Source organism: Camelina sativa, chromosome 7 (genome assembly GCF_000633955.1).
Source record: "Camelina sativa cultivar DH55 chromosome 7, Cs, whole genome shotgun sequence".
Taxonomy (NCBI): Eukaryota; Viridiplantae; Streptophyta; class Magnoliopsida; order Brassicales; family Brassicaceae; genus Camelina; species Camelina sativa.
In genome coordinates, this window is record NC_025691.1 from 31,011,537 (window position 1) to 31,037,022 (window position 25,486).

General features: G+C 35.4%; 5 protein-coding genes across 5 annotated transcripts; 3 read left to right on the plus strand and 2 right to left on the minus strand.

Annotated features, from left to right (window-relative positions):
• Positions 6,873-8,120, plus strand: LOC104703587. Its single transcript, XM_010419621.2, has 4 exons — positions 6,873-7,344; positions 7,434-7,544; positions 7,634-7,714; positions 7,806-8,120. The coding sequence occupies exons 1-4, from the start codon at positions 7,090-7,092 to the stop codon at positions 7,881-7,883; spliced, it is 525 nt and encodes a 174-aa protein (XP_010417923.1). The 5' UTR covers positions 6,873-7,089; the 3' UTR covers positions 7,884-8,120.
• On the minus strand, positions 8,210-8,822 carry LOC104703588 (ribosomal RNA-processing protein 14-C-like). Its single transcript, XM_010419622.2, has one exon. It carries the CDS (start codon positions 8,696-8,698, stop codon positions 8,210-8,212), a length of 489 nt encoding a protein of 162 aa, XP_010417924.1. The 5' UTR covers positions 8,699-8,822.
• Positions 9,626-12,212, plus strand: LOC104703589 (tRNA dimethylallyltransferase 2). Its single transcript, XM_010419623.2, has 10 exons — positions 9,626-9,883; positions 9,997-10,076; positions 10,179-10,247; positions 10,357-10,429; positions 10,517-10,641; positions 10,759-10,833; positions 11,003-11,386; positions 11,479-11,554; positions 11,658-11,806; positions 11,895-12,212. Exons 1-10 carry the CDS (start codon positions 9,667-9,669, stop codon positions 12,036-12,038), a joined length of 1,392 nt encoding a protein of 463 aa, XP_010417925.1. The 5' UTR covers positions 9,626-9,666; the 3' UTR covers positions 12,039-12,212.
• On the plus strand, positions 14,647-15,555 carry LOC104705133 (glutathione S-transferase T3-like). Its single transcript, XM_010421116.1, has 2 exons — positions 14,647-14,730; positions 14,911-15,555. Exons 1-2 carry the CDS (start codon positions 14,647-14,649, stop codon positions 15,553-15,555), a joined length of 729 nt encoding a protein of 242 aa, XP_010419418.1.
• On the minus strand, positions 22,161-23,517 carry LOC104703590. The gene has a single exon (XM_010419624.2). It carries the CDS (start codon positions 23,188-23,190, stop codon positions 22,192-22,194), a length of 999 nt encoding a protein of 332 aa, XP_010417926.1. The 5' UTR covers positions 23,191-23,517; the 3' UTR covers positions 22,161-22,191.

Here is a 25,486-nt window from a genome sequence, read left to right on the forward strand (position 1 = left end):
AAAGTTAGTTACGCCGCTGTATTTTTTTTTCCGATCTAGATCCTTCCGTAGCTCTTTGCGTTTTCGTCTCGCTTTCGATTCCTTTTCTGATTCGCGTTGTTTTTGTTTCCGCTTTGCTTCTTATCAACTCGATTCAGCTAATTATGGGAAAACGAAAGACCACTTCGAAGTATCGCTCTTCTACACCAGATCTATCGGAAATTTCTTCTCCGACTCTCCGCGACAATTCTCGAAGCTCGTCGCCTTTGCGAGTTGCCTCTGGCTCTACGCATCAGGCACTCGATACTCGACCACGGTCGTTCTCTGCTCCGTTTACAGTCTCGGATTCTCCAGATAACATTCACAGCCCATATCATCTTCACAGCTCCGATCATCCAGGTTTGGTTCTTGTTCCTGACCTCTTAGATGGAACAAACTATGGAACTTGGATTGTAGCCATGACTACTAGTATCGAAGCTAAGAATAAATTGGGATTTGTTGATGGATCTATAGTCCGACCTGCGGAGACAGATCCTTATTATCCGATATGGAAACGATGCAACAACATGGTCAAATCCTGGATGCTCAATAGTGTGTCGAAGCAGATTTACTCTAGTATTCTTTACTTTGCCACTGCTGCAGAGATATGGAGAGATCTGTACACTCGATTTCACAAATCCAACCTTCCTCGTTTGTACAAGCTGCGTCAGCAGATTCATTCACTTCGTCAGGGTAGTATGGATCTGTCTTCCTATCATACTAAAACTCAGTCATTATGGGAAGAACTCTCTAGTCTTCAGGTGACTGCAAGGAGTGTTGATGATTTGTTGGCTGAAAGAGAAACGAATCGTGTCATTGATTTCCTTAGGGGACTTAATAGTAACTATGACACGGTGCGTAGCCAGATTCTCATGAAGAAAAGCTTGCCATCTCTCTCTGAAGTCTACAACATGTTGGACCAAGATGATTCTCAGCGATCGGCCAGTTTTCCACCTGCTTCTGGTACTCTGGACACTTCTGCTTTTCAAGTGACTCAACAACAGTCTCAGGGCGCATCTTCTGGTGGTTATCAGATTCAAAAAGGCAACAAACCACTGTGTACCTTCTGTGGGAGAATTGGCCATGTCATGGATAAATGTTACAAGAAAAATGGTTATCTGGTTGGTCATCCTCGTTTCAAGTCAACACGAGTGGTTCCCACTGCAGCCAATATCATTTCCGAGAGTCTGAGTGAAGGAAATGTTGTTGCAGAGACTCCGAGATTGACTGATGATCTCTCCACAGGACAANTTACTTTGCCACTGCTGCAGAGATATGGAGAGATCTGTACACTCGATTTCACAAATCCAACCTTCCTCGTTTGTACAAGCTGCGTCAGCAGATTCATTCACTTCGTCAGGGTAGTATGGATCTGTCTTCCTATCATACTAAAACTCAGTCATTATGGGAAGAACTCTCTAGTCTTCAGGTGACTGCAAGGAGTGTTGATGATTTGTTGGCTGAAAGAGAAACGAATCGTGTCATTGATTTCCTTATGGGACTTAATAGTAACTATGACACGGTGCGTAGCCAGATTCTCATGAAGAAAAGCTTGCCATCTCTCTCTGAAGTCTACAACATGTTGGACCAAGATGATTCTCAGCGATCGGCCAGTTTTCCACCTGCTTCTGGTACTCTGGACACTTCTGCTTTTCAAGTGACTCAACAACAGTCTCAGGGCGCATCTTCTGGTGGTTATCAGATTCAAAAAGGCAACAAACCACTGTGTACCTTCTGTGGGAGAATTGGCCATGTCATGGATAAATGTTACAAGAAAAATGGTTATCTGGTTGGTCATCCTCGCTTCAAGTCAACACGAGTGGTTCCCACTGCAGCCAATATCATTTCCGAGAGTCTGAGTGAAGGAAATGTTGTTGCAGAGACTCCGAGATTGACTGATGATCTCTCCACAGGACAGATGCAGCAAATAGTCTCTTTTCTCAACACCAGGATCCAGAGTTCTACACTTACACCTGAGGTTCATGCGGTTTCAGTATCTTCCCTCCCTTCTTCTTCTTTAACCAATGGCCCAACACATGGTAATTTTTACCCCTCTATCATTTGTTCTTTTTCCAGTGTTGATAGGCCAAATCCTTTTTCGATTACCAAACGTTATGTTTGTTCTGCGAATAGCAATCTTATTGCTATCAATGCTTGGGTGATAGACACAGGAGCTACTAACCATATTTGTCATGATAAAACTTCCTTTTCCACTTTCAAATTTCTCTCTAATACCAATGTCAATCTTCCTAATGGCAGTTTAGTAAGCATTGTTGGGATAGGATATGTTCATTTGGGCAATCATTTAGTTCTTCATGATGTCTTATACATCCCTCAATTTAAATTCAACCTTTTAAGTGTCAGTTGTTTGACCAAATCTATGGGTTGCAAAATCTGGTTTGATAAAAATTCTTGTGCTCTTCAGGATCTTTCTCGGGACTTAATGATTGGAATGGGTAAACAAGTGGCCAATCTTTATTTTCTGGACATTGAGTCTATAAATCTCCCAGTTCATAAAGCTTCTTTAGTCGCCGCTTCTGTTGTTTCTCATGATCTCTGGCATAAACGGTTAGGTCATCCTTCCTTTTATAAACTTCAGTCTCTTTCTTCTGTTTTACATTTTGTAAAAGAACCAAAAATACAAAAGGATTTTCATTGTAAAACTTGTCATTTGGCAAAACAATAACATATTCCTTTTATCTCTCATAATAATATAAAGAAAATTCCTTTTGAATTGGTCCATATTGACACTTGGGTTCCTTTTTCTGTTCCTACTCATGATGGGTTTAGATATTTTCTCACTATTGTAGATGATCATTCAAGGGCTACTTGGGTTTATTTGATGAAACAGAAATCTGATGTTCTTCATATCTTTCCTTCTTTTATTGCTATGGTTGAAACTCAGTTTGAGACTAGGGTTAAGGGGGTTAGATCTGACAATGCTCATGAACTTAACTTCACTCAGTTTTTCCAATCTAAAGACATTATCCATTTCCATTCTTGTCCTGAAACTCCACAATAAAATTCTGTTGTGGAGAGAAAGCACCAACACATTCTCAATGTTGCTAGAGCACTTCTGTTTCAATCACATCTCCCACTTCCTTATTGGGGAGATTGTGTTCTTTCTGCTGTTCATCTCATTAATCGTCTACCAGCTCCTGTGCTTGATGAGAAGAGTCCTTTTGAGATTCTCACTAAGAAAGCCCCTACCTATGATGACTTCCGAGTCCTAGGGTGTCTTTGCTATGCTTCTACCTCACCCAAGAATCGACATAAATTTGATCCCCGAGCTCGAGCCTGTGTTTTTCTTGGTTATCCTTCCGGATACAAAGGTTATAAACTTCTTGATCTAGAAACAAATGACATTTTCATTTCTAGACATGTAGTTTTTCATGAAGAGCTCTTTCCTTTTGCTAAGTCAGAGTTATCTCAGGAAGCCAAGAATTCTTTTCCTGATCTGCCTAGCAATTCTCCTATGCTTCCACATTTATCCGATGCAGAGGCTTCTCCTTCTTCATCATCCCTAGAGACTATGCCTTCTGCTAGTCCTAGTACAAATGTCCCTGAACCTTCTGTTCAAACATTGCATAGGAGAATCAAAAAGCCTGCTTATCTTCAAGATTACTACTGTCATTCAGTGGGATCTTCAACCATTCATGAAATTTCTCAATTTCTTTCTTATAATAACATATCAGAACTTTATCATTCTTTTTTAGTTGCTATAGACAAAAACAAAGAACCCTCAACCTATGCTGAAGCCAAAGAATTTGAGGTGTGGTGTGGATCTATGGATGTTGAGGTTGATGCTTTAGAGATTACTTGCACATGGGACGTTTGTACCTTACCTCCGAATAAGAAACCCATCGGTTGCAAGTGGGTTTTCAAGATAAAATACAATGTTGATGGCACTATTGAGAGGTATAAGGCGCGTCTTGTTGCCAAAGGATACACACAAACTGAAGGGGTTGATTTTCATGACACGTTTTCTCCAGCCTGCAAGCTTACCTGTGTGAAGCTTCTCTTGGCTATTTCTGCTATCTATGGTTTCACTCTTCACCAATTGGACATTTCTAATGCCTTCCTCAATGGTGACCTTGATGAGGAAATTTACATGAAGCTTCCTCCAGGATATGCAGCAAGAAAGGGGGACTCTCTTCCACCTAATGCGGTTTGCAGATTGAAGAAGTCCTTGTATGGTCTTAAACAAGCCTCTCGTCAGTGGTTCTTGAAGTTTAAATCTACTCTGATTGATTTGGGTTTTGTGCAGTCTCATTCTGATCATACTTGTTTTTTGAAAATCACTACTGATCTCTTCTTGCGTGTTCTAGTTTATGTGGATGACATTATCATTGCTAGTAACAATGACGTTGCTGTAGAGGAGTTTAAGGCTCAACTTAAGTCCAGTTTTAAGTTGCGTGATCTTGCTCCACTTAAATACTTCTTGGGTTTGGAAATCTCAAGATCTGTTGAAGGTATTCATGTCTGTCAAAGGAAGTATGCTTTGGATCTTCTTGATGAAACAAGTCTTCTTGGTTGTAAGCCTTCTAACATCCCTATGGATCCCAGTGTCAAGCTCTCTAAGGATACTGGTGGTGATTTTGTTGATGGTAAAGTATATCGGCGACTCATTGGACGGCTCATGTATCTTCAAATTACTCGTCCCGACATCACCTTTGCCGTCAACAAGCTCAGTCAGTTCTCTGAAGCTCCTCGACATGATCACCTCCAAGCAGCCTATCGAGTTCTCCATTATATCAAAGGCACTATTGGGCAAGGTTTGTTCTATTCTTCCAATGCAGAACTTCAGATTCAAGCTTTTGCAGATGCGGATTATAACTCTTGTCCAGACACAAGACGTTCTACTTCAGGACATTGCATATTCTTGGGCACATCCTTGATATTTTGGCGATCCAAGAAACAGCAAGTTGTGTCAAAGTCCTCTGCGGAATCTGAATATCGTAGTATTTCTTTGATTATTGATGAACTTGTCTGGCTTGCCAAGTTTTTTAAGGAACTTCAGATTCCTCTCCATAAGCCGACTCTTCTGTTTTGCGACAATGAGGCGGATATTCACATTGCTAACAACTCTGTCTATCACGAGCGCACAAAGCACATCGAATCTGACTATCATAGTGTTCGTGAAAGGTTGGTTGCAGGTTTGTTTAAATTACTTCATGTTAACACTCATCTGCAGCTTGCTGATCCTTTCACAAAGGCTCTTCATCTTGTTCCCTTTCAACAGTTGATAAGCAAGATGGGTCTTCTCAACATCTATGCCCCATCTTGAGGGGGACTATTATAGTATATGATTCCTTTTGTATATAGTTTATATCATTTTTGGTTCAATTGGAGTATGTATAGTTTAGGATTAGCTGGTTTAGAGGCTTTGGTTTAGGCCTGGTATAATGTATATAAACCCCCAATTGTACATTTTACATTGATAAGGAGAATGAGATTCTTTACTCATATGGTATCAGAGTGAATGCTTTCTCATTCTCTGTAACAAACTTTTTCCGATCATCGATTCTAATCGGAAAAGTTAGTTACGCCGCTGTATTTTTTTCCGATCTAGATCCTTCCGTAGCTCTTTGCGTCTTCGTCTTGCTTTCGATTCTTTTTCTGATTCGCGTTGTTTTTGTTTCTGCTTTGCTCCTTTTTCAACTCGATTCAGCTAATTATGGGAAAACGAAAGACCACTTCGAAGTATCGCTCTTCTACACCAGATCTACCGGAAATTTCTTCTCCGACTCTCCGCGACAATTCTCGAAGCTCGTCGCCTTTGCGAGTTGCCTCTGGCTCTACGCATCAGGCACTTGATACTCGACCACGGTCGTTCTCTGCTCCGTTTACAGTCTCGGATTCTCCAGATAACATTCACAGCCCATATCATCTTCACAGCTCCGATCATCCAGGTTTGGTTCTTGTTCCTGACCTCTTAGATGGAACAAACTATGGAACTTGGATTGTAGCCATGACTACTAGTATCGAAGCTAAGAATAAATTGGGATTTGTTGATGGATCTATAGTCCGACCTGTGGAGACAGATCCTTATTATCCGATATGGAAACGATGCAACAACATGGTCAAATCCTGGATGCTCAATAGTGTGTCGAAGCAGATTTACTCTAGTAGAATGAATGAGAGTTGGCTCAAACAAAGGAGTAACACCATTGTGGAAACCAAGATTACGTAAGTAGGATTTCTAAGACGTATGAGAAATCTCGATCGATGTACATGTAACACAATTAAACGATATGATAGTCTTTATTGATTGATATATTCCTATATATGTAAAACTTGTTCTGTGTCCAATATACCAAATTGTTTCGAACTTGTTATTCGTATAATATAAACATGTTCTCTCAACATATACAATAGTCAACAATATTGCTTTTCCCGTAAGTTTCAGCCACAGTACAACCCCCATATTTCACTGTCTCCTCCACATTACCAGAAGCCTTCAATTACAAGCACTATAACATGTTTATTTTAGCTTTTTTTGTCTTTTGTAAAGAAAAAGAAAAATCTCTATCTTTATTATCTATCTGTTATTTTCAGTTTTGATCTTCATGAAAACTCCATTGCATATTTGTAATATATATATCTCCTTTTTTTGTTTTCTGTTTTGCCTTCAACTTCACACCTAACATACTTGTTTTTAATCCATACATTTGCCTACTTTATCTATACGTATCTTTTGTCTTATTTATGGATTGAGAACCAAACAATGAGAATAACATTTTAGCTACCTATTTCAAATTAACCAACTCAAGAAAATTGTTAGATTACCAATTCAATATAAACATGTTAAACCTACTAGACCTTTTAGCCCCACTTGGTATTCTTCTTTTTACTACATGAGCCACAACTCGATGTATTTCATACCAAAAAAAAAAACAATTTCTTATTCAAATTTCTAAGTTAGTCTAGTCATTTTGAATAAGAGGGCATTCTGGTCATTTGACAGCTGTAACAAGTCTTTGATAGGCTCTTTAAGGCCAGTCTTGGGTTATATAACAAGTCATCTTCTGTCATTGAGTGAAGAGAGGAAAAGGATCTGAGCGAGGGACAATGGCAACGACAAGACAGATCTTGGAACAGCCACAATCGCCATTTATTCAACGCATCAAGAGCTCAGGGAACATGAGCATCAATGGTAGCCCCATGATTGATGACAAAGAAGAGGAGCTTTCACAGTCTGCTTTTGCTTTGTTTAAGGCAAAAGAAGATGAGATTGAGAGGAGGAAGATGGAGGTTAAGGATAGGGTCCAGACAAAGCTTGGACTCGCCGAAGAAGCTACTAGAAGATTAGCCGAGATTCGGGAAGTAAGTTTGATTTGTATAACAATTTCAAGAATACTTGGACAAAGATTTTCATAATATTTAAGAGAGTTGTGGTTTTTTTACATTTTCAGGAGCTTGAAGCTCTTACCGATCCAATGAGAAAAGAGATATCAGCGATAAGGAAAAGAGTCGATACTATTAACCGAGAACTCAAGCCTTTAGGACAGAGTTGTCAGAGAAAGGTAAATTAAACTAATTAGTGTTTAGGATATTCACTAAACTTATATGTCTTGCAGATTCTTGAGACCATTGGTTGTTGTTGTTTTCACAGGAGAGAGAATTCAAAGAAGCGCTTGAAGCTTACAATGAGAAGAACAAAGAGAAATCTATATTTGTTAGCAAGCTAGTTGAGGTGAAACATTCTGTTTCCATTTGCCATTTCTTTCAACCCAAAATATTATTGTTGTTTTGCTAAATCTTTTGGGTATGAAATGTGTTTTCAGCTGGTTACCGAAAGCGAGAAACTGCGGATGACAAAGCTGGAGGAACTCAGCAAAAGCATTGAAGTTTCTCTACGCTGACACAAGATTAGGACAAATCAAGGCTGCAAAAAAAAAAGCAGCCAGCTTTGATTTCTTCTTTCTTCTGCGCTTTTTTAATTGTGTTATTCGATATTTTCTTTGTCTGTGATCAAATCTGTTTTCCTGATTCACAGAAATGTGTTAAAAGATCACATTCTTATGTTTTCATGTCTGTGACAATGTTCCTCAAATATGCTCTTTTCTTCCTGACTATGAAACTTTTGTAACCTTAACCTCTATCAAAATTTCTTACTATGAAATCATATACAAACATGTTAATTAAGTCTTAGAACTCGGTAATGTATAGATGAAACAAAAGTTAAAACTTAATAGCCAGGACGTAAGAGTTTTTTCTCTCTTTTGGCAATCTTCCTCATCTTGTTCTGTTGAATCCTCGCAGTAATATTCTCTGATCTCTTTTGTTGTTTCTCCACCCTAACCTTCTGTTGCACTTCAACTCTTTCTTTCCACTTCTCCGCGCTCTTCTCGCGCCTCTTCTTTTCCTTTTGGATTCTCTGCTTCAACCGCTTTGGATCATCGCGAACTTTGATACCAACAGCTCTCCTTATAGCCGCTTGCCACGAGTGCTTCTTTGCAACAACATCCCCTTTCTCTGGATCTTTCTTTAAACCCTCTAACTCAATCGCCATTTCAAGCTCTTTCGCTTTAGAAACTCTCTTTTTCTTTCTGTTTTTCCCGTATTCCTCATCATCTTCGTCCCCAATCTTGACATAACCATATGTAAGATCCTTCGCAAATTCCTCAGAAGCTGAGTCTTTCTTCCTCTTATTATTCTCAAGACGGCGTTGTCTCATCTTGGTGTAGCAGTAGCTACGATAACACAAGGTCCTTGTTTAGTCAAAGAATTCCCAAGAACGTTGCCTTCTTGATGCGTTGAGAACTCGTAAGTTCTGCCGTAACAAGGGTTTTAGAGTTTAAAAGCTCTTGATTATAATTCAATAATATCGTGTCTTACATCTCAATAGGTCGTTCTCTTATATAGAGAATACGAAGCCTATTCCTAACTTAGAAAAGAAGAAACTTCACTAAAAGAAAAGGAAATAACACATAATTAAAATGTTAAAAGTGATATGTGAAAACAGAGGAAAAGGAAGCAGAGCAAAGAGGAAAGCTTCTAGATGCTCCCTGCATCACATCTTCTCAAACGTATCGTTTTCTTGCAAGCCACGAAACATAGGCTGTATCTGTCTCATTACCGGATTTTTCCTTTTCCTTCTCCAGCTTCTATTTCTGCAAATCAAGAGTGGTCAAAACAGATTTTTCAGGATCTAACCTATCTCTCTTTGCCTTCTTTAGATTTTCAATTGTGTCTCTCTTAGCTTCAGCTTTTCCTGCCTTGCTAAGACCTTGAAACCACTTCTTCTCTGTATCATCATCAGACAGATCGAATCTTGCAGGGATGAGGTTTATTAACTTGTCTGAGAATTCACCATGACGATGAATCATATCGACAGTTCCTTCCGATTCTAGATTAAGTTTCTCCATTTTCTTCGTCATCTACAAAATAATCACAATCAGAACAATACAAAAAGCCAAGAAGACCGAGTTGCAGAAACAAACCCTAACCTAACGCTTCAAAAACAGAGGAAAGAAAGAGACTTAGGTCATTGGGCCCTTAAGTAGATGGGCCTATTTAAAAAACCAAACCGAGTTGAATTGGAAACCGGTTTAGTTATAAACCGGATTTATTGTTTCTGTTTTACTCCGGTTAAAATTAACAACAAGTCGGAGGAGCGGCGGAGAGGGAGAGACGAAGGCGATTATGTTAAACCCTAGCAATGGCGGAATCGAGGAAGAAGAGAAGAAGATGAAGAAGGCGAAGGTGGTTGTGATAATGGGTCCAACAGGGTCTGGGAAATCTAAGCTTGCCGTTGATTTGGCGTCTCATTTCCCGGTGGAGATTATTAACGCCGACGCAATGCAGATTTACTCTGGACTCGACGTTCTCACCAATAAGGTCACCATCGACGAGCAGCAAGGTTTCGAAATTCTTGTTATTTTTTCATAGATAGATAGATGACTCTGGTGGTGTCAGTATATAATTCGAGTAGATTTAAAGCTTGGTTTTGATGTGAATTTGGTGGTTATTTAGGAGTGCCTCATCATTTACTTGGGACAGTGAGCCCAGATACGGAGTTCACCGCTAAGGATTTTAGAGACTTCACTGTTCCCGTGAGTACAAAGTTTTTTACTCTGCTGCTCTGTATCAGTGTCACAATGATCACCTTATAAGTAATGGTTTTGTTAAGTACTATTATGATTGATTTGTTTCAGCTTATTGAAGAGATCGTTTCTCGCAATCACATTCCAGTTCTTGTTGGAGGAACAAATTATTATATACAGGTAATCTTGTGGGTGCTCAAGGTCATGTTGTTTTTTGTGGCTAGACTTCTTTATAAGATACCTTTGCTTGATGCAGCTGATCTCATCTTTATGCATGTTCTTAATGTAGGCTGTTGTGAGTAAATTTCTTCTTGATGATACAGCAGAAGATACCGAGGAGTGTTGTTCAGATGTTGCTTCAGGTATCTAGAATCTACTACTATCTACATGACAATTTTTTTTATTGAAGAAAATTTATAACTGGATAATGAGAAATAATGTGGTGACAGTGGTTGACAAAGGCTTGGATGTTGACTCTGTCTGTGTGAGAGATGATTTGAGCCATGGCTATGACCTTCTAAAAGAGCTTGATCCTGTGGCAGCAAACAGAATTCACCCCAATAATCACCGAAAAGTGAGATTTCTGATTCGCTGTTTTCTTCGATGTAGATAGAGACATTTCCCCTGAAAATATATGTACACAGTTTCATGCGAATACTGGTTTAATCACTCTGGTCCAATTTTTTTGTAGATTAATCAGTACCTCAGCTTGCATGCTAGTAAAGGAGTTCTTCCAAGCAAGCTATATCAGGGAAAGACTGCAGAGGTAGGTTCCTTCTTTACCCGAGTTCAATTTGATTTTATAAACATGCATATAGATGTGAAGATGTGAATATCTCTATTACATAAACTATTATCCCCTAAAGTCAAAAGAGTATTTGATAGCCCTTAACTGCTTTGAGAAGTTAATTAACTAATGTATTGCGGCAGGGCAGAACTGGGGCTGCATCGATGCCTCTCGTTTTGATTACTGTTTGATATGTATGGACGCGGAAACCCCGGTACTGGACAGATATGTTGAACAAAGAGTCGATTCCATGGTAGAAGCTGGACTACTCGATGAAGTATATGACATCTATAAACCAGGAGCTGACTACACTAGAGGCTTAAGGCAATCGATAGGTGTCAGAGAGTTTGAAGATTCCCTGAAAATGCATCTCTCGGAGAAACACGCTGGACAGTTAACGAGCTCTGATAAGGTTATGAAGGAGAATCTGAGGAAGACTCTGAATTTCCCGAAAGATGATAAGTTGAGGATTATGTTAGAGGAAGCAATTGATAGGGTGAAGTTAAATACCAGAAGGCTCGTTCGTCGTCAAGTAAGTCCTCTTTGATGCACTTATTTTTGTTCTTTGACTTGTCTAAATTGATCCATCAACTTTGAAACGTTTCATTTTATGTCGTGTTTCAGAAAAGAAGAGTGAGTAGGCTAGAAACGGTCTTTGGCTGGAATATTCATTACATTGATGCAACAGAGTACATATTAAGTATGAGTTATGTGTTTCAGCAATGTTTCAAGTAAATACCATAGCTACTCGGATAACAAACTTTAAGAATCTCTCTTGTTTGTGTTTTTTCTTGTTATTAAAGGCAAATCTGAAGAGTCATGGGATGCACAAGTGATTAAACCTGCTTCAGAGATACTCCGGAGTTTCCTGATGACAGGAACTGATACAGGTCGTGATTTAACATCTGGAAAGTCGCTTGAAAGAGATCTATGGAGTCAATATGTTTGTGAGGTACAATTATGTTTCTGTCATACACAGTATCTCTTAACTCTGAGTGGAATATATATCACTAAATACTGAAACATGTTGTTGGAAGCAGGCTTGTGGAAACAAGGTACTAAGAGGAAGACACGAGTGGGAGCAACATCAACAAGGTCGTACACATCGTAAGAGAACCACTCGACTCAGAAAGGCCCAAACTTTGAAAAGTAGAGATAAGCAAGAAGAACCAATTCATTGGTGACTTAGATACTACAGTAAATGTGTGTCCATTTAAACTCAAATATTCAAACCCATCCCCCCATCAACGCATTACGATTTTTCTACATTTCCAAAACTCAAATGTCTAATCTAATAATCACATCAGTGTCTTATAAAGGCATTACAAAAAAATTGAATGCCTAATCTATTGACAACAGTTTGGTAAGGGCCATATTTTTGATAGAAAACTAAAACTTTATTGAAATATATTTATGTCATGAGTTAATTGTTTTTAAAAGTTTGGAACAAAATTGAGAAATGGTGTTAGGCTATCATTAATGGGAGAACACCAAGGTTGTTCTAAGCCCAAAAAAATTATAAAAATAATGAATAGTGGCTTAGAACACTTTTTTTAGTTCTTAATGTAGAACTGATTTAAGTCCAGTTCTTATTTGACGTGGCTTCATGTGATTAGACGAGATTTTTTGGAAAAAAAGAAAATATCTCATTTATATAAGTAAGCAATTTAAATGTTAATTTATAAGTTTTTATAATTGTAATATGTTTAAGAATATTATATTAATTTATAAGTATATAATTGCTTTTATATAAGTATGCAATTTAAATGTTAATTTATAAGTTTTTATAATTGTAATATGTTTAAGAATATTATATTAATTTATAAGTATACAATTGCTTTTATATAAGTAAGCAATTTAAATGTTAATTTATAAGTTTTTATAATTGTAATATGTTTAAGAATATTATATTAATTTATAAGTATACAATTGCTTTTATATAAGTAAGCAATTTAAATGTTAATTTATAAGTTTTTATAATTGTAATATGTTTAAGAATATTATATTAATTTATAAGTATACAATTGCTTTTATATAAGTAAGCAATTTAAATGTTAATTTATAAGTTTTTATAATTGTAATATGTTTAAGAATATTATATTAATTTATAAGTATACAATTGCTTTTATATAAGTAAGCAATTTAAATGTTATTTTATAAGTTTTTATAATTTGTAAAATGTTTATGAATATTATTTCACTATATCTTTATTCTAAAAACACCATAATTAGTTCTCCCATTTTTTTTACCTATGATCTTAACAACTGATCTAACATTATTTTCACTATATATTTAATCTAAGAACACAAAAAAAAGTTTCCCATTAATGATGCCCTTAGGCCATCATTAACGGCATATCACTCTCCCTGTTCTAAGCCCAATTATATAATAAAAAAATTGAACAGTGGGCTTAGACCAAAAATATTGGTCTTGTTTTAGAACTGATCCACAGCCCGTTCTTACATTCTTCCTCTCTTCTGATTGGTCGGAAAAAAATGGGAAGGAAATTGAAACACCAAAATCGTGTCTAGGTTTTGGTTTTCTTTCGAAAACGGCGACAGCTTCGTTCTCGCCATAGTCGCCGTCGAAGCTTTGTTTTCCGGCAATTGAAACACCAAAATCGAAAGGAGAGAAGCTAGTTCCGTCCTATTCTGTCCTTGTCTCCGTCGTTGTCTCCGTCGTATCCTTTGTCGGGCTTTTGGCATATCGGAACCAAAATCTCAAACGAACCCAAAAACAAAATCGAAACACCTTTGTCTCCTCCTCTCCTTTGTCGGGCAAATCTCCGGTCATACAGAGAAGGTTTGTCACAGTCGTTTCCTCTTTCAATCTTTGAGTTAGGTTTTATCGATTTAGGGTTAATCTCAAATCTGTGAATTAGGTTTCGGTTTAGTATAGGATTTGGGATTAATCATTATACGATTATAGTGAGCTTATCTATGATTGAATTCCGAGAGTTGTATTTTGTTTTTTTTATCAACAATAAAACTCATGAATTAAACTTGAAATTTCGTTGTTTCGGAGGTTTGTAGGTGAGGTCAACTAGTGGAAGTTAATCGGATTCTTCAAGAAACCTGCGTTTGCTCGAAAGTTAAAGGTTAGTCGCAAGGTTGGTTTCCTGATTTGAGTTGTGATATTAGTGTTTATTCAATGATTAGTTTTGATTGAAGTGGCTTGGTAATTGTGGTTTGATTGTGTAATGAGGGAAATTGTTTTGTGGTATCGGATGTTAGACATTGTTGTTGTCAATTAAGTGTCTCTTTGTTTTGGTTTGTATGTCTCACCATCTAACCTTTTATCATTCGGTTTGTTTGTATGTCTCTTAGATTTGGCTAGTCTTTGTGATTGTAGTTTTGTTTTGTAGGTTTGAGTTGTGTAAAAACTTGTGAAACTGTCTGCTACCAAATCATTTAACAAATATAGTTGAGTAGTTACCAAATCTATGAATGATTTACTTTGAAAAAATAGTAAATGACTTTTATTTACTTCTGATTTGACTGAAGTAGGTTGTTGTTATTTACAATTAAAACTCCCTAATAACTTCTGATTTGATTTAGTGATGGCTTCTTAAGTTCTCTACATTACCTCCACCCGCTTTGCTTCTTAAGTCCATCTTGTTTCCTTCTTAGTGATCTATATTACATCCGAATCTTCTATCAATCTCTCACGCTGTTTTACTTCTCTTCTATCATCCTTCTTGTTGGCTTTTTTCTTCCAATCTATCATCACATTTACTTCTCCTCTATCATCCACCTTCGAACAATATCTTTTCTTTGTTTAATTCTGATTGCTATGGAAGCAAACAATACTCCTAACAATCAGTCTCAACCCTACTTTAGCCTTCTTAACTTCCCATATGACAGCTTTTCTCCCCATGTAAACATTGGTTCCTCTCAAATTCCTTCTTTTAGTTCACAACCAAGTTCACAGCCGAGTTCACAGCCGAGTGAACCTCCTAGTCAAACAGAAGAGACAGCAGAACAGCGAAGGGAGAGAAGGCTATAGTCCACTCAAGATGACTTAGTCCTAATAAGCGGCTGGTTAAACACATCGAAGGATGCAGTAGTTGGGAATGGGCAAAAGGCAGGGTCCTTTTGGATCCGTATAGGAGACTACTACGAAACAAGTAGTCATGTCCGTGATGGTGCTCAGCCTAGGCGCCCTGACCATTGTAGACAAAGGTGGCAAAAAATCAGTAAGGAAGTGAGCAGGTTCTGTGGAGCTTTTGCAGAGGCAGAGAGTGAGAGAGCTAGTGGGATGAACGATCTAGATGTTTTACAAAATGCTCACCAAATCTACACTAACCTGTACAAGAAGAAGTTCGGTATGGAGTATGCTTGGAATGTTCTACGCTATGAACAGAAATGGACAAGTCTCGAGGCTATGAACCCCACTCCAAGGACAACCAGTTCTAACAAGAGGAAAGCTGATGAAGCTGCACCATCTACGGGTTCTGTCGTTGGTGAGCACGAGAGCAGACCCGCGGGCATCAAGGCAACGAAAAGAGTAAGGAACAAAGGCAAAGAGAAGGCTGCACCATCTGCGGAGTTTAGTCACATGTGGGAGATAAAACAGAAGGATTTAGAGGGCATGAAACAACTCCAAAAGATGTCCATTCTTGACACTCTCATTGCCAAGAATGAAACCCTAGACGAAGATGAAAAAGCATTGAAGAAGAAGCTAATGGCGGAACTGTTTTAACTATGTTTTTTTTACCTATGTATGCGGATGTTTGTCCATCTTGTTTGTTGTCTAAGCGAATCTCGGATGTTTGAATCCATGTTAATATGATATATGTTATATGCTATATGAACCCGTGAATCCATATCAATGTTAATATGCTATATGTGAATCCATGTTTTATATATGTTTTTCAGCAACTTATATATGTGTTTCGGTTTCAGGTTTAAGAAGTCATGGACCGTGAATATGACTATGGTATAAACAGCCCATTAGACTATAGTACGCAGTCAGAAGAGGAGGCTGAGACCTGTTACTATCCTCCGGAACCATCTCAACTGAACCAGCTCAACGAACAAGTGATCCAGCTCAACGACCAAGTGATCCAGCTCAAGGTACTTGTGATCCAGCTCAAGGATCAAGTGATCCAGCTCAAGGACCGAGTGATCCAGCTGACTGACCAAGTGAACCAGCTCAAGTAATGATCAACCCGTGATGTGTGGATGTTGTTGTTTGCTTTTGGATGTTGTTTGCTTTAGTATTAACAAACCCGTGATGTGTGGTGGTTGTTGCTATGTACTCGTGAATGAACCCGTGATGTTTGCTATGTCTTTGCCTTCTTTTGAACCTGTGATGTTGCTATGTACTCGTGAATGAACCCGTGATGTTTGCTATGTCTTTGCCTTCTTTGGATTTTAGTTTGTTCACTTGTATATATGAGATGAGAAACATTTGCTCCTTGCACCAACACAAACATTTGCTTCTCTCTACAACAAAAATATTTCCTTCTATAACCAAAATAAAATATTTCATTCTTTCTTACCCAAAACAAATACTTCTTTCTCTTCTTCTTTGCTATGGCATCTTCTTCAAACAAATTTCACTACCATTATGATCCAAATAATGATAGTATGAACCAATTTTTTCAAGAGCAATTTAATAATCAATTTGAAGCTGCTGAAGAGGATATTTTGGAGGAACCATCTACACGTATTTATATCGATAGACAACGGGAAGAAGGCCACAAACGTTTATGGAACGATTATTTTAGTGATAATCCGACTTACACGACGAGGCAATTTCGCCGACGGTTTCGCATGTATTCACGAGGCACCGGTAAACCAACAATTGTTTTGGAGGCGGTAGCTTCACAAGATCTCTGGATATGGCACGCATTTTTTGGAGCTCCAGGTACTTGTAACGATTTAAATGTTCTTGATCAGTCACCAGTATTTAATGACATTATTTACGGTCGAGCTCCTGAAGTTACGTACTATGTCAACGGAAATGAGTATAATTTGGCTTACTATTTGACGGATGGTATTTACCCGGAATGGGCGACATTTGTTAAATCCATCCCACAACCACAACATCCGAAACATCGTTTGTTTGCAGAAAAACAAGAAGGTGCACGAAAAGATGTTGAGCGTGCATTTGGAGTCCTGCAATCTAGATTCGCCATGATTAAAAATCCATCTCTTTTATGGTCAAAGGGTAAGATTGCATATATTATGAGAGCATGTCTCATACTCCATAATATGATTGTCGAAGATGAACGAGATTCATACACGCTCTATGACGAACAAGAATTCCAACAAGAAGATGAAACCGGAATTACTCCAGATCTTTCGTTTTCAGTAAATATGCCTTCAAATCTTGAGGGTTTAGGTGATGGCCATACTATAATTCGTGATAGACAAGCACATGGGAAATTAAAGGAGGATCTGATAGAGCATATATGAAATAAATTTGGACATTAAACTATTTATTGATTAAATAAGATGTTTATTTGCTATAATTAATTAAGTAATATGTTTGTTTGTTTTTTTACATTTTATTTACAAGTTTATAAGTAAGCAATTTAAATGTTATTTTATAAGTTTTTATAATTTGTAAAATGTTTATGAATATTATATTATTAAATCTTATGATCTTAAACATGTTCTCCCAATAAATACCTTCTTAACAAAAGATCTTAACTACTGATCTTACATTATTTCACTATATCTTTATTTTAAGAACACCATAATTAGTTCTCCCATTTTTTTTACCTATGATCTTAACAACTGATCTAACATTATTTTCACTATATATATAATCTAAAAACACAAAAATGTTGTAAACTAGAGAATTTAGGAAGTGAAATCTCTTAGTCTTATTGATTAATGTCGAGCATACAAGTATATATAATAGGAGTACAAGGGCTAAAGCCCATAAAGTAATCGAGTACATAAGATAGGCCATGGGCCGTAAACGTGCGGACAGTAAATGAGCCGTAAGGCCATGTCCTAACGAACTGTGAGCGGACCGGTCTATAGAGTCCACTAAGTGTTTTATAACAAAAAAAAAGTTCTCTCATTAATGATACTCTTAGTTGTTGCAAAAAGGGAGAAAGATAGGAACAGTTATCCAAAGAGATAGGGAGGAATGGGGCTGTAAAGGGAAAAAGTGATCACGAGATAAATTAAAGGAGAAGTAAAAAAAATATATCTAAGAAGAGAAGAGACCCATCATCATCATCTTGTCTAATGTCTAATGTCTTTTAATAAGACATACATGTACGTATCATACGCTTACTTTACTGTAAGTCTGTAACATAACATGGTCAGCCTAATTAAGTCATTATTATAATTTTATTTTGAAGATATTTAAGTAATTTTTTCTTTCCAAAACCATATCATGGAGTAGTATTTTAATTAACGTGTGGTTAGAAAAAAATAACTTCAAATTTTGTCAAAATTCAACCTTTTTTTTTTAACTTATACAAGTTTTCCATAATATTTCTTCGTTCTTAAATTACCTAAAACTAGTGTATTTAACTAATTTTGTTTCTAATTGTTAATTTTATAAGTTTATTTTTTTAAAAAAATCAGCCAAATTACTCAGTTGCCATTTGAACTTTGAATTATATATTTAGCCAGATTCTGCAAAAGCTCACAAATAAATTCAGCTATTCGGCCAAATTCTCCTGTTACCATTTAGACTATATATATGTGTGTCTTAGATTTGCATTAGTTAGAAACAGAAAGATTTTTTAGTTGGTGTAATTTTGTAAGTATTTGGGTTGTGAGTTTCCACGATAATTGAATTCTAGAAATGTTGTGTTGGCCGACCTGACTGAAAAGTAAATGATGTCAAAAGATTTGCAAAAGAGAACTGAGGGATATGTAGAGTAAAGGTCACTTCTGAACAATTAAATGCATAGTTACATTAATGTTACTTTGGCATTGTACCAATTAATATATCTATCTCCCAATATAATAATAATTATGTTATAGTCACATTGATGTTAATTTGGCATTGTACCAATTACCCTAAAAATAATTGTATTCGAGGACATATATATATATATAATTAAAAAAAAGTTAAAATAATAAAGGATAAATAAAAAAAAAATAGACATGGTTGTGTGTCTATATATATGGGGTACACTAACATTTACAAAGGACACATGCAGGGCCATGTGAAGAGAGCCTAAGCAAATTTAATGCTACTGTTGCTCTGAGATACCGTTACTTATTCATGCTTTACCTTTTTTTCAATTTTTATTTTATCTTTTTATTTACATTGACTGCTCCTTTTTTGTTTCCATATTAAAATTTTAATTTTTCTGGAATGTGTTATACTCTACGAGATTAATTCGTAAAAAATAAAAATAAATAAAATGATAATTTTATTTTTGGAAAGGAAAGAAAAATAAAAAATGATATTATTTTTGGCAAGGAAAATGAATTGACTGCAAGAAAATTGATATGATGGTTTGGCATGTAATTTTGGAGTATATGGGGAAGAAATTAATAATTTGCAGAGGAAAGAGTACTTGTTGGATGAGTATATATAAGTACTAGTAGTAGTAGGGTGAGGGGACTGATAGATTTTGATTCGAAAATTAAATTGTAAGACAATAAGGGACCACTCATGAAAGGGGTGAAAGCAATATAGTCACTGTGCAGCACATGTATCTTCCTTCCCTTTCCAGTTTTTTTTTTCTTTTATTGATAAAAAATTGTTTAATAATGAAGAAATTCTGTTTGATAAAAAAATAAAAGGAAATAAAATGAAAAAAAAACTTATGGAGATTGTTAAATACATTTTGAAATCATATTATTATCATTTATGGAAAGTTTGAACTAATGTTGATATTTAGTTGCTAGCTAAGGCTTATATTTTCTAAAATACAGTTAAGATTATGAGGATTTTATAAAACTTGTAAAACTTGATTTGATTTGATTTTTTTTGGTAGGGGATAGGGAGGCCATAGAACCTCCTTCAATTTATTAAACAAGAAATAAAATTACACTCGAACAGAATATAAACACACCACCTAGATGATTAATAACATTCGGACGGTCATCAACTTTATAGAACTGGTAAAACTTGATTGTGTTTTCCAATTTGATTTCAGAATGAGAGTAGTGAGAAATCAATCGATCGTGTGAAGTTAGTTAGTATTCGAGTTCAAAATCTAGTAATCTCGGTGTGAAGTGTGAGAAACACAATCAAGCGTATTTGAGCCTAACAGCTCTAATCTCATTATCTCAGGTTAGTTTGATACATTCCTTCGTATCAGAGCTTAGCCTAACATTTTTCAATGAACTAACTACTCTTGCAATAATTACCAAATAATATACTCCCCCAAGTCCCCCTGTTCCGATATATAAGATTTTTTTAGACTATAATTTTTGTTCCATTTTATTAGATTTTTCAAATTTCTATGCATTTTTGTATTAATTAAATAATTTTTGACTATTTAAATTATGTTGTATTTTTTTAATTGGTTGAATTTTGTTAAATGATAAGATATTTATTGTTTCTTAAATTTTTTTTAATTGGCTGAAGAAATCGATGCAAACAAATATGAGCCGAAAATATCCAAAATACTCTTAATAAAACTTTAGTAGACAACTATATGTTCACTGACAAGAAACATGCGTTCAAAGACAAGAACATACGTTCACAGAACCAACAATACGTTTACAGAATACAATATATGTTTACAAAATCAACCATGCATTTGCAATTAACTGAGATATTCCATATATCTTTTATATTAAGATTTGTCTTCACAACTCAACAATGCGATGAAAAGTATGAATGTAGAACAATTAAATGATTTTATTCAGTGGAAACGATGTCTTTCTATACAAGATACAACACAATCACAGACAATCCTTACCGACGTGAACCAAGTTAGTCCCCAGGACACATCTCTACCCACTCTCGGCTATCAAAATACATCACTATATCTTCTAGAGCCTTTCTTAACAGAATGCATGAATGGGCACAGTGGCACACTTCATAGTGCATAGATCACATTTTGTATATATCATACATGTTTTTTTTTTTTAAACTTTCTTTATGTTATTGCGGGAAAATGTGCTATTGGTCTCTCCAAGTAAAACTCAATAGTCAAATTTCGATCGTATGTCAAAACTGGTAATTTGTCAGGCTTTTAAATTCTAAAATGGTTTTAAACGACTCGGAAGTCGGAACAATAATTACATTATATTGTATTGTTATGTTGACCGAATTATTTTGTACCTGTTTCTTTATAAACATACTTATATATTTTGATAAATAGTTAATTACAGAGAACCTAACCAGGAGGTTAGGCATATGATATTAAGTTATTTACTATAATGGTTTTTTGACAGAGTAGAACAAAATTCTATAACTAAAACATATACATTGTCATTTACAATGTATGTTACCTAATACTCTCCAAATCAACCAAACTATATAGAAAAAAACCGTTGCTTGATTGAGATGTCACCACCTAAATCTCCCCTAACCGAAACAACTTAATTAAAATTAAGCCATTACTTGACTTTTCCTTTTAACAACAACGTTAACATTAAAATGTAAATAAAATTAAACTCTATAGAAATTACGATGTTGTCACCTAAAACTAGAAGAACTTGTTCCTTCAATGGTATGTAAATAACCTAACTAGAGTAGAGTTGGTGGAATTTGAAAACATAATCTAAAAAAAAATACTATGTTGCAAACTTCATATATAAAAAGATCATATTAGCTCATTCATATACTTTTATTAGATTAAGAGGAAAATAAAATTAGCATGAGTAGATTCTAGGCCTTTTAACTTTTGTACTTTAAAGAGGCTCCATGCATATCTTTATAGGCGTGCACATATGCCCCCAATATATTCTCATCTTATTTCACACTCTTCAATTCTTCTTCTTCCTTAACCATATTCATCAATGACTTCAACATTTATGAAAAAAAAATAAATGTATAACTGCAGATGAGCCTACATAGTAATAGAGATCACAATGTTGCCTAAAAAGAGAGTCATAGAGACAACAATATTTTGTTTTCCCAACAAAAGACTTCAATTTAAGATCAGGCAAATGCTCTTGAATTTATAATAAAACCATTTAAAAAAAAAAAACAACTCCTATGAAGAAATTCACATTTTTCGAATTTCTCAATATAAAATCACAACTCAAAAAAAATTTGTAAAAATAGAAAAATCTATACTCCTCCCAAGAATTAAAAAAAAAAATAACCCAAACATATTAAAAAAAAAAATCTCAAATATTAAAAACAGAATCCAATCACCAATTTCTTGTAAATCTCAAAAACTAAGAAAACAAAAAAAAAAATGGTTTTTCTTAGTTTTTGTTTATTATAGTTTCAAGTCTTACAGGCGTAAATGAGGAGAGAGAAGTCAAGCTTGTCTTGTTCATCATCTTTCTTAACCATCTTCTCTTCTAACCAAAGCCTACTACTGTCTAAACCATTCCTTGTCCTAAACATGAACACAGCTCTTCCACCACCACAAGCTGCTCCTCCTCCTGGATTACTAAAGAACCAATCATGAACATCCCACATCAGATCCACAAGCAACCCATCAACAAATATCGTCTGATTCCCTCTAAAGTTCCATTGAAGCCTCTTCACTTTAATCACCGTCTTCTTGTCGATACAAACAGAGAGAACAGGGTAATGATGACTGCTCTGTTTCAGACCCTCTGTTTCTTTATTACACCTGATGACGATTTCGTGCGAATCTCCTGTCTCAACGAATCTAGCTTTGGTGGAGTAGAAAGTGTTGTTCCCGGTGAAGTGTTCTTGCCGTGAAACTAGAGAGAAATCGAAACCGATATCGCCGGAGAAGCCCTTTTTACGGAGAGTCTCTTCGGATGTGTCACCAAGAAGAAGACCCAATTGAGCATCAACGAGGACGATAACGTAGAAACCATTGATGGGCTCAGGACCACACAAGTTAGAATCGTATTTAGCGGAAGAAAGATCCCAAAAAACCTCGATTCTACCGAGATCGGAGTCGACTGATTTGTTACCTTTCTTCTTACGGAAGAAACGTGAAGAAGTGTTGAGTTTGAGAGGCGTCGAAGGGTTTTGATCCGCGGAGGAAACAGAAATGCTTAGACCATTGTTGTTGTGTGGATTACACCATGTGACTTTGATGATGAGATGATGCTTCGATAGAGCGATTCTGTAGATGCTTGTAATGGTGGTTTGTGTTGATGGTATGAGAGATGATGGTGAGATACAAACGTTGTTTGTAGTGTACTTTGAACAAGATGATGATGATGGTGATGATAATGATAGTGATAATGGATGTGTCACGTTTATTGAGTTCTCGCTAAAACATGACACCAAATCTCTCATCTTTCCCCAACGAAAAATGTGATTTTGGTTAACAAAAAAAAGAAAAAAAAAATATGAAAATTTCCCCAAGTTGGGTTTTGTTCTGTTTGCTTATTGAGACAACAAAGTGTGTTTCTTTTTTACTTGAGAATAAAAAAAAAGAGATTAAATGTTGGGAAGAAGAAGAAGAAGAAGAAGGATGAAGAAAGTAACAAATCTGGGTATTTTGAAGGTTAAAGATTGGGTTGCTTTCTTTTTATTTCTCCTCTTATTCTCTCTTCTTTTTTTCTTTTTTTTTTGTTGAGAGAGAGAGAGAGAGAGAGAAATGGATTAGGGGGTGTGTGTGTGTGTGCTAAGAAGAGTGGAGAAGAAAGAGGGTGAATTTAAGTAGTTTTGAGCTTTCTTTATCTAGGGGACACAATTTTTGATTATGATATTTTTTTTTATTGTAGTTGTATGTTTAACTAATTTTTAAAGTTTTGTAGTACAACTTATGATTTCTAAGACTTTAATTTGTTTTAAATTAATTAAAAAAAAATGCAAAAAGGGAAGTGATAACATTTAGATTAAACCTTATGTTTTAGAAATTAATTTGAAAGCTTTATATACAAGAAAGATTAGATTTATGATAACATTTGACATATTTCTAATTTAGGAAATATAATATATGAATTAAAAATAAGTTTGAGTTTACAGTTAGTGGAATTTTTCTTAATTTATTTGGTCAACGCAAATCACAATTAGTTTAAGAAACTGTCATAATAAGAACAAGGTTAGTAACATATAGTATTACGAATACGTTTTTCATTTCATTCCTTCCAGTTCCAGATATCGTAGTCAAGTCGAGAGTTACCGCTTACAAGCCAAAAGCCAAAACCCAAAAGCCAAAAGACAAATATTTATGGATGGAAAACAATATCACCCGTTTCGAAAATCAGATATTTTAAGCTAGGAGTGTGTATATGAATTACGTATCTGGATTTGTCAATAATATAAAAATGTTATGATAAATTTACTTTCTTTTTTATAAAGGACTAGAGATTTGTTCTTTTTTTTTTGGTTTTCTTGTCAACAAAAAGACTAGAGAATCTTTACAAAATATTTAGGGGAAAAATAGTAGTATCTCATTTGTTCATGTTTTACAATCATGATTCTACTATTTTTTAACATTCAAAACATCCATCAAGTTTTCTGAAAAGTGATTTTACTCTCTCTCTCTCTCTCTCTATATATATATATATCACTAGTCTGTTAAAACTATAAATTGGAAAATAACACCTGTAGGAAAATAACACCTGATTATAATATTAAGTGATAGGTGCTCAAATAACGCTTAGACGATCACGACAACTGTCTAAATTTGTATATACCTCATTTCAATTATAAATTATGGATACTAATTTATTTTAGAATTATTTTAAATATCTTTTTGGATATAACAAGTAATAATTTCAAGTTCTGATATTTATTCAAATGGTAAAGGTTTAATTATGTAAATTCTTACAAAAAAAATTACTTTCCCAAATGTACTTCTGAATTAATAATAACATATCAGTCATGTCCTTTAATATTGTTGTACTTTGATATTATATTTTAAAAAAATCTGCTTAAATTAATATTTGGGATATCTTGAATCTAGTTCAATTCACTCCAAAATTCAGATAACAAAATGTACTGGATTTGGAAGGTTTCCATTGGTTTGATTCAAGGTGCTATTATTGAAATACATACAATATCAGACTATTGTGTTGGATTAAATTAGATGGCAAAAAAAACGACAAAATGGCAAAAAAAGCGAAAAAAAAACGATATCAGACTCGGAACAAATTAGATGAAATCTGAAAAATGCAGAAGAGGAACTCGAAATATGGATTGGTATCATGAGCTCTATAAGGGAGCTGCCTCTACACTTGTACTGGCTTGCCGTGAGTGGTATCAATCTAGGACTAGAGGAAAGGTAGTGTGAGCCGGCTGTACAATTGCCTTAACCGTTAAATGTTGCAACTTTGTTTATTAGCTTGCATTCGCCGTAAGTTTTATGCAAATTCGTTCGTTTTTTTAATAATAAGTCTATTATCCAAGTGATAATGTTTTAGAACAAAATCCAGTTTAAATCTTCTTTAAAAAGAAAAAAAAAATTTAATACAAAGGAGCTCCAAAAATACTAATAGCGTCAAATTTTGATACGGTCTAGTTTTTTACCAAATTTTCAAACATGTAGGTGCATGGTTATTGTGTTGTAGTAATATCTGGAATCGAATCTATAGAGATCAATATAACATTCATTTTTGGACCTTAATAGTTAATTAGTGATGCT